Source organism: Rhyacophila brunnea, unplaced genomic scaffold (assembly GCF_057557595.1).
Source record: "Rhyacophila brunnea isolate RB1 unplaced genomic scaffold, BYU_Rbru_1.0 scaffold_10, whole genome shotgun sequence".
Lineage (NCBI taxonomy): Eukaryota > Metazoa > Arthropoda > Insecta > Trichoptera > Rhyacophilidae > Rhyacophila > Rhyacophila brunnea.
Window position 1 is genome coordinate 23,905,414 of NW_028232752.1, and position 17,463 is coordinate 23,922,876.

The following is a 17,463-nucleotide window of genomic DNA, read 5'->3' on the forward strand; positions in this document are numbered from 1 at the left end:
CCCAGAGGCCGTGCAAGAAGGAGATGGGCTGTCGCCGTAGAAATGGACTGGCTTCATATAGGAAGATCCGGTAACTGGAGAAGTGTGGCGAGAGACCGGAGTGAGTGGAGAGCGGTTGTGGAGGAGGCCAAATCCCACCCCGGGATGTAGCACCGTGGAAGAAGAAGAAGATACCATGTCACATATTTATGCCATCATTTTAATAAAAAAAATATTGGTGTTAGATTTTACAAATCCATAGGTACGACCAGGAGGAAAACTAATGACTTATATTCGAGCACCGCAATATAATGGATCTAATAAATGGAAATATTAATTTCAAACTGCGTTTTAGTGAAGAATAGCTAGAGCTCCCTGTACGAATAAATTAAAGTACTATTATGCAACCAAAATTCTTTGCAGCCTTCCTCAACTATATCAAGAAAGGCATGAAATAAAATAAAATAACTAAGAATACCTTCAGTTCTTGAAAACAAGTATGGTGGCTGATTATTACTAATTTTATAATAATCTGTCATTTGAAGCGAACTCGAAAATTAAAATGAATTAAATATTATTTTGTTCATTTATGTGATGCTTATTACCCCTATTTATGCGATTTTATTGAATTTTCCAACATAATGTAGACAAGCAATATATACTGTAAAACTTGGTGCTGTTTATTTTAATTCAAACATTGTAACTCCCAGTTCAAATCTCAAAAAAACAAAAGCAAACCATGTAACTCCTCTATATTCAATGTTAATAAATATTTTGTAAAAATGACCAGATTTACTCATTTATAACATTAAAATACTAAAAGTGTTCAAATTTCCTAAACCAGTCCGTTTTATTTTAAAACAGTTTTTTCTTCCTTCTGTGAAGTTGGTATACGGAGTTACAAGTTCCGCGCATTCAGTTGACGAAATGTCATTCCAATATTATCTTTTGAAGAAAATATCGTTGCATAAAAATACATTGCATTTTGAAAAATATGCATACCAACCTAATTATTGTATTATAACTTATTTATTTTTTATTACGGATCATAAGTTAAAAACAGTAGGTAAGTATAATTATTATTTACTGCATTTTTGCTTATGAAACTAACATTGATCCATTCAAAATCATAAATAAAAAGACAAATTTTAAGTTTAATAATAATTTTTTTTTAATTTTGACTTTTTTGTGAATACAAAATATTTATTTTAAAGTAATCTATTATAAACCGATATATTTAGAGAGCATACACAGTTTTGGCTATTTTGCGAGATTCTTTTGAGTGGATCTTCCAAACGGATGCGGTTGTTTTTGTTCGGGATATTTTGACGGGGTACTTAGTAAAAATGGAAAAATGGGAATTTTTCGCGTAATTTAATCGTATCGCAAAATCAAATTTATAGCCTAATATAAGAGATAAAAAATTGAAAAAATAATGTTAAAAGTTTAAAAAATATATGTTATCGTATGCACCTAACAAAATAATTTTAAGGTAAATTTAATGGTTCAAGTATCAAGTCACTAAATTTAAAAAAATAATATCTCTCAAGATATAATCTCGAAATCAATAAAAGTACGTGCACAAACGTAAACCAATAATAGACACATTGATGACCTAATAAAAAGTTTAAAAAGTTTGTTGGGTGGTTCTACTTAACGTTCATCAAATATTTCATATCGAATAACTCACGCACTATATGATAAAAAAAATAAAAAAAAAGTATGCAGAATTGCGCATTAGCTATGCGACAAGAGATTTCACTAAAAAAAATATTTTTTAACCCACGCAGTCAGGTTTTGCATACAAACTTAAAAATTAAATAGCGCGCTGAATACAGGTGAAAAAACAAAAAAGAATCGTGCACTAACGTTCACTATCAACGCACTAGTGCTTACAATTTAAATTTTGAAAATAATCCAAGTTTAGTGACACAAGTATCCAGCATTTAGCTGGGTCACCCAAATTGAAATGCGAATAACCCCCTTAATGTGCGTGCACAAACGAAAAAAACGCGTGCACAAACGTGCACTAACGATGCACAAACGAATGCACTCAAAAAAAGTTGAAATTTCAACATTAGGTGACCCAACGTTTAGCTGGAACACCTAATTTGAAATTGGAATTTTTCGGTTATTATAGGTGCACAAACGAAAAAAAATCGTGCACAAACAAACGCACCACACAAAATTGGAGTTTCAACATTGGGTGATCCAGGTAAATGGACCTTGGATACTCGGATCTCGAAAGAAATTTTGACATTTGTTCGTGACGTTCGTGTTGACCATAGACTAATATACTTTGTGTTGACTGTTGACAGTTCTCCACGTGTGGTCGGCGTAAGCGCGAATGATAGATTGTAGTTTAATATTTGATATTCTACAAAAAAATGATGCATAAATAAATGTTTTATTTGAGATTTTTAATTGTTATAATACTAACATCATACGCAAGATTTTCGATTTCTTAGAACACAATTAACTTTATCTTGCAATTATGTCGACAACAACTTTACCAGAAGGATTCAAATCTTGGAAAGATTATTCTCAGCAGAGGAAAGCTACTAAACGAAAATGGAGTGATGAAAAAATGGCTAAAAAAGAACAGAAAGCACAAGAGCAAGCTGAAAAAGATGCCGCCGAAGCAAAACAACAAGAAGTTAAATCTAAAACACCAAAAATATCTACTATCAGCATAGCCGTTCCCGGGTCAATTTTGGAAAACGCTCAATCCGCAGAACTTCGGTCGTATTTAGCTGGTCAGATTGCAAGAGCTGCGTGTATATTCAGTGTCGACGAGATTATCGTCTATGATGACATAGGAGACAATATAAACGTCAGAAAATCCAAAATTGATGACATCGAAGGCACCAAAGTAGCCAGAAAAAGCTGTGTACAGTTGGCAAGAATACTTCAGTACTTAGAATGCCCTCAGTACCTTCGCAAATTTTTCTTTCCTTTACACGATGACTTAAAATTTGCAGGAATATTAAATCCACTCGATGCACCCCATCATTTACGGACGAAAAATGACTTTATATTCAGGTATGAATAATATTTTTAAGAGTCTTTATAATCCTATAACTATGAGATGTCATGGAGACTTTAAGCTTTTGAGATGTGACTGTATAGACGCATCCTCAAAATTCCTTGAACTGACCGGGTGACAACTGTTGACATTCTCAATCGAATGGGAAAGGACAGTGAAGTTCTGCATATTATCAGAATCAGAATACTACAGTACCTCGGCTACATTATGAAAGGACGAAAATACAGCATTCCCCAACTTGTCATCTAAAGAAAGATAATCAGTAGGCGTAGCAGAGGACGACACCGCATTTTGTGGCTTAAGAACCTGTGTGGTTCAGTCGCGAAGGGTAGAGATAGGCTGTTAAGACCCGCCATAAATAGTGCACATTACACTTTGTTAGTCATACATATTTGTTTTTATTGAACTAAGACTACAATTTACAGATGGTATTGGTTAGTTTTCAAAAATCAATTAAACCCTGCGTAAACCAAACCATAATAGTTTTTGTATATTTTGGGCGATACGACAAAATTGTGCACACTTTTTCATTCATACTTAAGTATTTGTTTTCGTTGGATTAAGACTACACATTACACATATTGTTGATTCATTAAGCCCTGCCTACGCCAAACTATACCTAATAGATAAAAAATATTATTTTATCTATAAAATATTCAAAGATATGTATGATTTAATTGCATAATATTAGATATTTTATAGATAGATAAGTATTTTTTGACCATTATCTGTTATGGCTTGATTTTCGCAGGGTTTAATTGAATTTTAAAAACTAACTCACACCATCTGTAAATTGAAGTCTTATTTCAATGAAAACAAATACGTATGTCTGACAAAGTTTAGTGTGCACCATTTATGGCGGATCTTAACAGCTTACCTCCACCCTTCGCCACTGCTGTGGTTGGTACAGGTAAAGCTCCACCGGACGGTTCCGGTTAGTAGATAATAAGGCAAAGATTGTGTTCGACCTCTGCTAGAGGATGGCACAATAAGAAGTTAATTTAACTGTATTAATATGTTTTTAGAGAAGGTGTAACTCTAAATAAAAATGTGAAACCCGGTCGAGGATCTCAAGTGAATGTCGGTCTTCTACAAGATGTTTCTGTGGACAAATTTCTAACGCCCGGAGTCAGAGTAACCGTCAGGATGTTCCCGACGATTGAAGGATCAAAGAAAATGAAAGGCACCGTGGAAAGCCTGTCGGCACCGAGAGCAGAAACCGGTGTCTATTGGGGATACGTCGTTAGAATTGCAAACACGCTCAGTGAAGTTTTTTCGAAATCACCATATGAAAATGGGTAAGAAGCCTTTTTTGTTATTTGTTATTGGGTTGGTGCACAGATGTTGTATGTTATTTGTTATTGGGTTGGTGCACAGATGTTGTATGTTATTTGTTATTGGGTTGGTGCACAGATGTTGTATGTTTTGAAAAAATCCAATTTGAAGGATTGGAATCGATTGAAAGTCAATCCATGAAATGGACATATGTGGGTCTATTCTATACTTATCGACCGCTAAAGTGATAAAGTAATAAATATTATCAAACTTAGGGTAGGTTTGTATCAAAATATTAGCACTTATTGTAACAATTACACGAAGTTGATTTTTATTGTTGCAATAAGTGCTATATTTTAACAGCACCTATCTTACTGCTGTTGAAATATCGCACTTATTGCAACAATAAAAACCAACTTCGTGTAATTGTTACAATAAGTGCTAATATTTTGATACAAACCTACCCTAAGTTTGATACTATTTATCACTTTAGTGTTCGATAAGTATAGAATAGACCCACTGGAATGTCTATTTCCATATACCTATATATCCATAATTCTATATTTATGTGGTAAACAATATTTTTGTAATTCAAATGTAAATACAGTATAACCCCTATTTTACGTTTTTTAAGGGACTATTGGAGGGAAAATGTAAAAGGGGGGGTATTGAAAAAAAGAAAATTTAAATTTTATGTTTCTAAAAAAATAACGTTTTAAAAACAACATTCAATTTAAAATTTTATTGAAAAATTTTTTATTTTTTATTAAAAATAAAAAAGAAAAGATGGCGACCAATGGACCAATCACCTTGTTATGCGCCGAACTCGGGCCAATCACAGCGTTGCTCGCCGACCAATCACCGTGCGCCGTTCTAAAGACATAGAGTTTTCCCTCCAAACACCTTACGCCGTTCGAATGTCACGACCCAATCATTGTCAAGCGCGCGTAACTCGCATATTTTGAATATTTCCTACGTAAATCGCGGGAAAGAAAAACGGAAATGCGTGTATTAAATGTACTGAAATACATCGGGACTGAAAAAATTACACGCAATTGCTGGGAAAACGTGAATTCCGGGCACGTAAAAACGAGGTTATACTGTAGTTGCTTTACCCAAGGACGTTTAAAAAAACCGTCTTCTATAGAGATGGAGCCAAAAAGGACCTCTGGTCTACTGATTAAGTTAGCTACAAGTGACTCCACATTGCAGATTAATTTCAAGAGAACTTCAGATTTCTACTCTGGCTATAATTTCAGATTCATCCAATTAATTAACCCAATGTTTACGGGCCGCACAAAATTGTGATTTTACTAATTACTTTTCAAATGCAAATTAACACGTTAATTACAAAATTAATTAAAAGGTCCCGTAAGCATTATGTTAATTACAGTTTAGTACATACATGATACCATGTGCATATATTGCCAAAATATAAACCCACAGTTTTATATATTATGTAAATAGAAAATGTTTTAGGTATCATTGGAATAAGCCCAATAATTGGATGACCTCAACGTTGTCTAATATAATTGAATTAGCATTTCCTTGTAGAATTCCATTTTAGAAAATGATAATATAACTTCTTTTTTTTTTGACCATATCCGATCCTAATAAAATCAATAATGGGCCTCCATAGAGTGGAGGTTTTTGTATTAACAGATTTTGTTTTTACGAGAAATGGATCTCAGCCACTTGCTCAACCTATTAGGACCATACTCTGACTCATAAACAAATTGAAAAACAATATGAGTACATGCCAGACCCAGGATTCGAACCTGGGACCCACGATGCTTAAACCGCACGGCCATCGACATTATTAAATTTTGCAAGTTGTTTTATTGGTCAATAGCTATTTTGGTTATAACACCATTACCAACACTGCAAAGATCAATGACATATGTGTCGTATTGTATAGCATAAAACTCAATCAATAAATCTTATTTCTATTCAATTTTTAGGTATGATATCACAATAGGTACCTCAGACAGAGGGACAAATTTAGATACCCTCAAAGATAAAGAAATAAATTACGATCATGCCCTTATACTATTCGGCGGACTTCAAGGGATAGAAGCCGCCCTGGAGAGTGACGAGCAACTGACTGTTGATGACGCCAGTCTCTTATTCCATCATTACGTTGACGCCATGCCTACACAAGGATCTAGAACCATCAGGACCGAAGAGGCTATATTAGTAACCATGGCCGCTTTGAGAACTAAAATGGAGCCGAAGCATAAAGTAAAAGAATTCATTTTAGCTGATCGCATTGCGCAGAGCTGTGAGTTCAATACATCGAGGGATAAAAGTAAAAATTTTAAACACACTGATAATAATGAATCAGTTCCATGTGCGTTCACTGATCTTGAGAGATTTGATTAACTATTTGTAACTAGATAAAATGTTAAAGAAAGTGATACATGAAAAATCAGTGGATATTTTTTGTCAAAAAGAAGAAAAAAATCTATGTAAGAGGGTTACATGTAAATTGTACATATTTCACCGTGAGGTCTTTTACTGGAAAGAAATGGCCGTATTCCATTGAGATCAAACAATTACACGTTTATGGAGCGTCGCAGATATTAACGTTCCAATTTTATTAGATTCAAATAAGAACATTAATTTGATATTGCTTAGTATCAAATATCTGATAATAACACTCTCATTACTGTCAATTGTGTTTGATAGGGTACGACTTGATACGTAAGAACCTACTTGAATTTTATATAAATTATATATGAATGCATTTCCAATTTACTTACCTACCTATTTTCTTCCCTTTCCTTTGTATTTTTTAAGAACAATATGAATAAAATATCAAAAATCATTAAGGCCATGCATTAGTTGAGGCACGGTCTAAAAAGATCGTTGCTAGGCGATGTGCGGATTGCGGGTCGCGGGTGAAAATGACGCCTGTCAAACGAAATATTATTTCTCATATAAATCCAACATACGTCCATTTTATGTTCTGTTTATTATTCTATTAGTATCAATAATAATATATTCATTGACATGTTTGCTTTTTAAAGTAAATGGGTAAAGTTTTTAGTCATCTTTACACGATTTTAGAATTAATTGGCCCGTCGCCATCACGCAGCAAAGTGACGTGCGTCCGACTCCACGTTCTCTCAGTGAATGCGAAGCAAGTACAAATTTTCGTCGCGCGTACAGTTGAACATTATTTGGCGTTTCACTGATGCGTCACCTTAAGCTAATCACCCGTTGACCGGTTTAATATTGAATGTCATACAAAATGTAAATGTATGTGACTTCACTGCACATAATAGCTGACTCCTATCACTGACTGAGAGACAGCTCACAGCACTGTCGCCAAAAATCGTCACGCCATAGGTGCATTACAAGCCTTCGCAACAGAAATTGAGACCTTGTTAATTTTGTAGATTCTGCAGAACATTTAAGAGAGTAGAAGATGATTCATACTTTAACAAAATTGTACTTCAGACATGCGAATTTCGTTTCAAAAACAATGTAAAAAACACCAAAAAGTACCCACATATACATAGCTCCAAAAGTACAGCTTCTTCAGCATATCTGGCAATATATTATGCCACTGGAAGCATTATACCTACTCAAATGAAATACCGGTCACATTGGAAGATATTTCGTATAATTATTTTATGAGATAGTTAATTGTAACTGAATTCTCATAGTCAGGATGAGCGTATCAAAGACAGATTAATTCGTAAATGATCCAATAAGATTTTGTGTAAAAGGTTAATTCGGATACATATATAAGAAAATCATTGTTTTTACAATGATTGTCAGTTTCTCCGTCGCCCACCGATTGCAATAACAATAATGAAGTGAGCGCTGAAATTGTGTTGCCACTTCAATGGTAAATAAATATTTACTAGGAATACTTCATCTGCTATTCAATTAAAGCAGTGTGGTAATGCAATCAATACTATCAGGGAATCACAATTTTTAAATTGACTAATAATGCTGACATGATGCATTTTGACATCACTAACTAGCGGTTTAGCTACTATCATTGTTTTTCGTTTATGCATGTAATTTGACATTCTATGCACGCTGTTCCAAGTGTTTTATTTAGAAATTAATTTGATCTCAGTACTATACTTACGGCCATCGATTTTCGACACTACATCTCACGGTGAATTGTGATATGACCAACTGCATAATGTACAAATTTCTTGACATGTAAGTGGCAGGTCCATAAATGATGTCACACAATTTCGGGAATGTTTTGATTCCCCCCATTATCACATAATTTTGAACCTCCAATTATTCATTTAATGTCTCAGAAATTTTATTCTCACACAAAAATGTATTTATACATTGTTGGTTTTGTGACTGTCACATTTTCTACAATCTCTCTGACCCCTTTGTCACATTATATCAGACCCTCCCTCTGATTAGGATGCGACATCATATAAATGGACAACCCCTAAAGTGTGATTGAAAAATGTTAATATAGTTTACATTGATTTAAGTTCACTTTAAATTATTAGAAATAAAACATAACTTTCTACCAAATTGTTTAATTAACATACAAAAAAATCAGTGAATAATATCACAGAATTAAGAAAAGGAAAAATTTACCCCCTAGTGCGTTACAATATTTATTGCTAAAATTACAACAAAGGTGGCACCAAATTGATATATAATAAGATTCAACACAAACATCTTTTATATGTTTTCTTATGAAATATTTTAACAATCATGAGATAATGTGTACCCTAATTTAAACATTGCATTTGTGTATGGAACTTTCAACGGTATTCTTCAAATTTGCTATCACAGAGCGTGGGTCCGTAGATCCGATGATTGCAGTCCCAGACACAATCATATTAGCACCAGCCTGCAACAAACACAAAACAAAAATCATCATCAACAACTATCGAGGCATCAATAATAACATGCTATAAGCAATAATTATTTTTAATCCTCAGGATAAAAAAATATTCTGCGTCACTGATATTGTAGAATTAATCTACATGAATCTTAAAGTAAGTAAATTACCATTTTCACTCCTAAGGAGAACGTATGGGTCTCCACAGAGTGGAAGTTATATCAGTAGATTTTTTATTACAAGGAATAATGGCTGTCCGCCATTTACCCGATCCATTGGGACTAACACACCATTTACGTTGGGATCAAATAACAGCTTCATAAATGGGTGCTCTACCAACTATACTTCCGTGGGTGCAAGAAAACGATCATTCATGCATGCTTAGCCTAATGCATACTAGTAAAACAATTGATTCAACATAAGCCGGCTCTCACATCAGAATTCGTTGATGTGACGTCATCGTTATCCACGAAACAAACATTGTCAAATGGATCTCCCGCAGATTGGTCAAATGCGACTGAACAACAAATGCGACAGGTCGACTATTCTGACATGGTGCACTGTCGCGAGCGCGGAGAATATGCCAGCCCACGCTTGCGCAAAGCGCTCGATGCAGGCATTTGTATCTAGACGTCAGTGCACTGTGCATGGATATTTATGCCTAATTGACGGATGAATCCAATATTTTCGCCTTCTACTTAAAGTTCTGCGGTACCAATACATATTAATCACTGTTTCAGCGTCCGATGACATATTTGCGTAATGGCGCTGGCCAGAGTATTTATTATTTAGACGTTTCGAGACGTGAGTGTCGCTAGTAGATGTGCGAGTTCGTCACATACAACACTGGTTCGCCGGTCTGAGTTCCTCGGTCATGGCGCATGAGGCGAATTCTGATGCGAGAGCCGGCTAAGGGATGAGCTTTTAGCTAATTTTACATAGGTTTAACGCATACACAATTTTTGGGTGTTAGGCAGTATGCAGCCAATGAGGTTTTATATTGCTAAGGCGTGAGAGAGTCAAAACTGTGTATAGACACGATTTTCGAGCCCAGCAAAAAATTTCGAACCTAATTAGAGTAAAACAAATGCCATATTCCAGTGGCGAAGGGTGGAGGTAGGCTGTTAAGATCTGACGTAGATAGTGCACAGTAAACTTTGTCAGTCAAACGTATTTGTTTTCATTGAACTAAGACTACAATGTGTAGATAGTTTTTAAAATTAAATTAAACCCTGCCTAATCCAAGCCAAGCCGATGATGGTGGTATTTCTGGTGAGCTTGGAATCCGCATGGGTGTGGCGGGCTCTACATTCAACCAGCTTGGAGTTGCATGGAGGTCAAGGCTGTATTCTGTGAGGACCAAATGTCGTTTGTTTAACGCGTGCGTGCTACCTGTGCTCCTGTATGGCTGTGAGACATGGCATCTTACTAAGCTTCAAGAGTCTCGGCTTTTGAGCTTTGAGAATCGATGTCTCCGCCGAATCTTAGGGGTACATTGGTACGACCGCGTTACAAACACCCGAGTTCGTGAGCAGACACAACAGCCTTCGGTGATTGAAGTTATCACGAAGAGACGATTTACGTGGCTGGGACACGTATTCCGGATGCCGCCAAAGAGTGCGCCACTTCGTACCCTTGTGGCACAGCCTCAAGGGTTCCGTCGCCATGGCCGGCCCTCACTCACCCTGCAGCGGTGCTACAAAAGCGACCTACGTGCTGCAGGCCTGACATGGCGGGAGGCGCAGGAGTTGGCGATGGACCGAGGGAAGTGGCGCCAACTTGTGCTTGCCCTATGCCCCAATGTTGGGACGTGACAGGGTGGAAGAAGAAGAAGAATCCAAGCCATAGGAAATAATAGTCAAAAAAATATTCGTTTATCTATAAAATATCTACAATAATGCCATTAAACTATACATAATTTTAGATATAGTATAGATAGAAGAATATTTTTTATCGATCATGGTTTGGTTGGCAGGGTTTATTAAATTTTCGAAAAAATCAGCAAAAACAAATAAGTATGACTGAAAAAGTGTGCACTATTTTTGTCAGGTCGCCCATAGCACACTGAAACTATTATGGTTTGGTTAGGCAGGGTTTAACTGAAGTTTAAAAACTAACCAGCACCATCTGGAAATTTTATTCTTAGTTCAATAAAAACAAAGTAGGACTGGTAAAATTTAGTGTCCACTATTTATATGTCAAATCTTAACAGCCTACTTTCGCCAATGTCACATTCCATGATTACTTTGCAAATTATGTGCATGAGCAAATGGTAATTTTGGCTTGACAAATATAATATGTATGAACTTGCGAAGACGTGTTTGATAGTGACAGACCTATTCTAGTAGCTTTGTTACATTTACATTACATTACACACCAGCACCAATGAATACAAAAGTAAATTATTATTTTTTCTTTTTCTTTCGACCATGTCCGATCCTAATAGGATCATATGGGCCTCCACATAGTGGAGGTTTGTATTAACAGATTTTATTTTTATGAGAAATGGATGTCAGCCACTTGCTCAACCTATTAGGTTTATACTCTGACTCATACACAAATTGAAAAACAATAGGTATGTGTACTTGCCAGACCCAGGATTCGAACCTGGAACCCTCGACACTATAGACCGGCGCTTAAGCCACGCGGCCATCGTGGGTGTAATTATTATTTATAGTATTTCTATTTATAGTATTAGTATTTCATCAATTATAAGGTACACCCGTATTTTTAAATATGTAACAATAAAAAAAATAAACTATGAATTTATTATAATATACGAATGTGAAAATAATTGTTTTGCAAGAAATTATAGAATTATGATCATTTCACCAATTTAAAATGTATGTCCTGCAGTTTTATTTCTGTACTCTTACGATACACAATAAATTTTCATTTCAATGCAGCATCACAACATAATTTCTTGAAGATATTAACAGAGGTTATGCACACAAATTTTACAAGTGACCAACCGACAACTACCACAACACTTTGGCAGTGATTATAAGACACTAAAACAGGAAACAGCATCATCTTATAATCGATGAAATATGGTGATTCAAATGACAGTTAAAATTTTCCGTTATATATCATATTTACCTCAGCACAACAACTTATGTTTGACGGTCCCACTCCACCATCAACTTCTATATCCAAAAGTGGATACTCGTTCCGCAGCCACCTTACTTTATCCATCTGGTCAAACATGAACTTTTGCCCGCCAAAGCCCGGCTCTACAGTCATTATAAGAATCATATCAGCTAAGGGAATGTATTCCTGCACAGACGTCAAAGGGGTACCAGGCTTTAGAGCAAGTCCTACCTGTAATATGAACATAGAAATTAATTAAACATTAAAAAATCTTCTATCCTATGTTATAAACTGCTTTTCCTTTTTTCACTACGGTGACCATCCATCCTTTATTTTAGATATTAACCTATATTTTCACACTGTATAATACGAGGGTGGGTCAATAATTCCTTAGAAAAAAGCATTAAAACAGTTTTTATTATTTTTTTTTATTTTTTATTTCTCAACATAATCTCCTTGGAGCTCAATACACTTGGTTAGACGTTTCTCAATTTTTTTTAAACCGTCAAAAAAATAAGTTTTCGGAAGGTCCTCAAAATAAGCATTTGTCCGATCGATGACTTCTTCATTTGAAAAAAAACGTTGTCCACTTAGCCATTTTTTTAAGTTTGGGAAAAGGAAAAAGTCACTGGGGGCTAAATCTGGCGAATACGGTGGGTGGTCGACCAATTCGAACTTCAATTCTTCAATTTTAGCCATTGATCGTAAACATGTGTGAACACGGGCATTGTCCTGATGAAAGAGGATTTTTTTCCTGTTTAAATGAGGCCGTTTTTCTTCAATTTTGTTTTTTAGCTGGTCCAATAAAGATGCATAATAATCCCCTGTTATTGTTTTTCCTTTTTCCAAATAGTCAACGAAAATAATTCCACGTGCATCCCAAAATACAGTAGCCATAACCTTACCAGCTGATTTTACGGTTTTCGCCTTCTTTGGACATGGTTCGCCTTCCGCAATCCATTGCTTTGACTGTTTTTCGTCTCGGGAGTATAGTGGTGTATCCATGTTTCATCTACAGTCACAAAGCGACGAAAAAATTCATCCGGATTGCGTTGCATGAGCGACATCAGGGCTTTAGAGGCCACCACCCTATTGCGTTTATTGTCGACTGTGAGCAAACGCGGCACCCATCTTGCAGAAATTTTTTTCATGCCCAATTTGTCATGTAAAATAGAAATGACGCTACCTTTTGAGATCCCTGTAACCTCAATTATCTCACTCAACTTTAATCTTCGGTCACTTAACACCATATCGTGGATTTTATTGATCATTTCTGGTGTAGTCACCTCTACAGGACGTCCTGAGCGTGGTTCATCCTTTGTTGATGTACGACCACGTTTAAATTCATTTAACCAGTTATAAATAGTTGCAAGTGAAGGAGCAGATGTGCCGTGAACTAAATCCAACTCATTTTTTATTTCCTTTGCTGTTAACCTTTTTATATTAAAATGTTTAATAACAGCTCTAAACTCAATTTTATCCATTTTTGTAAACAAGCAATTTTTTTTTTTTTAATGTACGAGAAACACACAACAACCCGACCAATCTGATTGAAACTTCGCAGCATACTGAATCGGTAGTGCCGCTGCATGAAAACAAACCGCTTACAGTACTAGTCGCGCCACCTGTCGGCTTTTCTAAGGACTTATTGACCCACCCTCGTATGTTGGATTTTTATCTTTTTCAAAAACCCATATTTAAAGTTATTCGTTTCAAAATCAGTATCTCCATTTTTATTTTGTTTTATATTTTTTACGATTCTGATTTTCGAAGAACTTCTACATTGTGTGTAAATTTATATCAGATTCAGCTCCTTTTACTATGAAAGTACGGGAAAACCTTGATATAACAGAAAAAAGGGACTAATTTAGGCGAGGGGGCGTCCGTTATATAACAAAGTAGGTTTTCCGAATGCGTATGTTAAAAATTAACAATTTAGTTAGTTTACACCTGTTTTTAATTGCGTATTTAATTCAACAAAAAATTATGTACTGTAACAAAACCACATCAAAATTTTATAAAAGCAAAAAAATCCTATTTACACATTAACTGCCGGCACGCATTAAAACTACTGCAGAAAGTCACGCCATGCTATAACCACGGTCAGTGCTATGTGATCACATGCTAATCATGCGCCGAACGTTGTAATTTCAAGTGGTGACTCACGACATAGGTACAGATGGGAAATCTTTTCCAATCGAGACAGGTTGCAAAGTCAGTTGTATTCATCTCATCAGCTTTCATTTTTATAATTTTCAGCTAACTTTTAACATGGTTTTCTAAATATTTACTAATGTGTACAGTTCTAAATGTACTTAGTGGGTTTTTGTGATCTCATAATGGAGGTAACCAACATTGAAACAAATAACTGCATTTGTACTATATTATGGAAACTAAACTATATTTTTGTTTAAGTTATGAAAAATGTAAAAGTAAAACAGTGGAACCTCGATTTTCCAGATTTATTTTTGATCATACGTTTCATATTATGATTATATGGAAACAGTACAATTTACAATGGAAATTGTAAAATATGTGAATTTTTAAAAGAATTAAAAAGATTTATTCTTAAAGTAAAATAGGGGTTTTATTATTTTTTCAATTATCCGGACCGTCCTCAAATCAATCCAGATAATTGAGGTTTTACTGTATGTTATAAAAAATAATGCACATAGACACAGAAAAGCTTCATATGACTGACTGATTGAGACACCTTCGATTGGCCAGTCAGAAAAAATAAAAAGATATTGAATGTGATTCTGAACAGATGATTTTCAATCAGCTGCTCATAATTTACATTAGAGTGCTATGAAATGAAAAATTTTAACAACCTTCAATTTAGTAGATGAGAAATATTATAATTGTATATATTTTAGGGGATCCTGTAATATTGAAAAATTAGTACCTACATTTGTTTGAATCCATTGATTCTTATTGGTTATTAGAAAATCCTACTAAATTATCATTCCTATAATATGATAAAAGGTAATATCGTCGTTGAAACTAGAAAATTGTGTAACTCCGTTTTAATCGAAAATTGACTTTGAATGCCATCTAGTGGCCGTTGATAATATCTATCCGTCTTGCAAATTTTGTAATTCCAGAAAAATTGTATCATTGTTAAATCATGGATGATTTCACTCCAAAACCATACATTTGTATAGGAAACCATAATGTTTTTTGTCTCTCCTGTAAAGTAGTGTTTTTGGAGTTACACAATTTTCTAGTTTCAAAGACGATATAATATTATATTAAAATTATTGTGAAATAAATTGGGATAAGGATTTAAAAATGTTAATACACACCTTCATTCCGGCTTCTCGTACTCTTCGGCAGACTAATGATATATCGTCAACCGGTTCAATATGGAATGTGTACTGATCAACCCCTGCGTCAGCCATCGGTTCAATCCACTGGAAGAAATATATAGTCGTTCGTATTATAATGATGCAAGACGACTGGGATTTTTGGATGAACATCTTGAATAGGATGTCTTCAAGAGAAAAAAACACCGCATGCAGACTAGGTTTACGGATTTTTTGAATTATCTGTCAAATGGTTTTAAAATATGAAGTATCAAATGGGTTCATAAGTGACTTCAAAGTTAATTTTTGATGGCCGAATAGATTGGCAAGTTGATTTTTAAAATGTGATCATTTCTTTAGAAAGATGTGATATTCTATGGAAAGGTCACGCTAATGAAAACTATCAATTATAGTTACGCGTGAAATACATAAATTCTTCATTATGTTTGTATTTTAAATCACTGACATAACTAGTAACATGAAGGCTCGCCATAGTCAGGCCACGACACAAAACAAATTTTCAATTGTAGTTTTAGTTATCTCTTATACAGTAAACTCCCGATTATCCGTACATGAATTTAATTTTAAAAAAAGGTGATTGGAAAGACGAAAAACCAAGATCATTAAGGGAACAGAAATAAGAAATTTTCCTGTTGATGTAGATCAGAAAGGAGCACGGATGGATAGAAGGATCTTTGAATATTCTTTGGTTCAAAACTAAATTAGTTCCAGAAGTGAGAGTTTTTTTAAAAGGTGAGGGGTTACCACAGAAAGCAGTGCTTTTCATCCAAATGAAAACGGATGACGGCCTTATTGTTGCAAATTTTTTACCACCTAATGTTACATAATATTTAATTCAACCCATGGATCATTTTTTTTTTTTGTTTTTCATTGATCCTGCTGCCTATGGGACTACTTTTGGGTACTACTTGATGACTGGGTTGTACTTTTTTGAGCTGTGTCCAGACTATTTCCATTTGAGATTTTTAGTGAAATCTATTATGTTGTATACCGATAGCAATAAACTCATGTAATATAGCTATATCGTACCAGGCAGCTGGGGAAGTTTTTTTATTTCCCAATCAATCTCCACGGTTGATCCCATTTACCCCGTCCCAACACACTGGTAAAAACATATTGGGTTTAGTAGCCTCCAACCCGAGGAGCAAGATTAATATTAACCAACAAAACAATTTGCCCTCTAATAGTATAGTATCCACAATGCGATCAAGGCCAATGGTATGTCTGTCAATATGACATTCCAAGAACACCTTGAAAATAGGTAAATATTCATCTAACCTAAAATGTTAAGCATAAAAATGAATTACCATTGAGGGATCGGACACCATCATATGGGTCTCAAAGAAAGCATCTTTTATTTTGGAGCGCAAACATTTGACAACCGGGTGGCCGAAAGTGAGGTTAGGAACGAAGTGGCCGTCCATAACGTCCAGATGTAAGTAATCAGCACCGCTGCTTAACAATCTCTGAGACTCCTCGTAAAGTTGAGCCAAATTGGCATTTAGTATGGACGGCCCGATTTTGCATTTCAATACGTCTGCCATGCTGCATTACACTGCTTACGCTTACTAGTAAAATAATAATAATTCCTGTAAATCCTTGATACAAAAATCTCTTCACCCTTGACAATTTGACACTTGAGCATAGACTAAAAACTTTACTGAAATTTATTGCCATGCTATTTTTTAAGTACCTCAACACAGGATTAAAGTATACCGTCAAAACTGGAACATTGCCCGCTTTTTTGATAAAAAGTTATTTATCGACACATTTTCATTATTATAGTGATGTATACTGGTAAACAGCTAGGTATGAAGTTTGAATGATTGTTTACATGTATTTACATGAAAAACTGTTTTTTTTTTATACTATTACTTACAGTTTTTATACTATTTTTTATATTATATACATTT

At 34.9% G+C, this 17,463-nt stretch overlaps 2 protein-coding genes across 2 annotated transcripts; one reads left to right on the top strand and one right to left on the bottom strand.

Moving 5' to 3' along the window:
• Window positions 1-2,280: 2,280 nt before the first annotated feature.
• On the top strand, window positions 2,281-7,057 carry LOC147079006 (28S rRNA (uridine-N(3))-methyltransferase). The gene is made up of 3 exons (XM_085952473.1): window positions 2,281-3,021; window positions 4,051-4,323; window positions 6,262-7,057. Exons 1-3 carry the CDS (start codon window positions 2,474-2,476, stop codon window positions 6,680-6,682), a joined length of 1,242 nt encoding a protein of 413 aa, XP_085808599.1. The 5' UTR covers window positions 2,281-2,473; the 3' UTR covers window positions 6,683-7,057.
• A 1,750-nt stretch (window positions 7,058-8,807) lies between these two features.
• On the bottom strand, window positions 8,808-17,200 carry Rpe (ribulose-phosphate 3-epimerase). The gene is made up of 4 exons (XM_085952482.1): window positions 16,858-17,200; window positions 15,530-15,637; window positions 12,234-12,455; window positions 8,808-9,143 (listed from the first exon to the last, which is right to left on the bottom strand). The coding sequence occupies exons 1-4, from the start codon at window positions 17,092-17,094 to the stop codon at window positions 9,027-9,029; spliced, it is 684 nt and encodes a 227-aa protein (XP_085808608.1). The 5' UTR covers window positions 17,095-17,200; the 3' UTR covers window positions 8,808-9,026.
• Window positions 17,201-17,463: the final 263 nt, after the last annotated feature.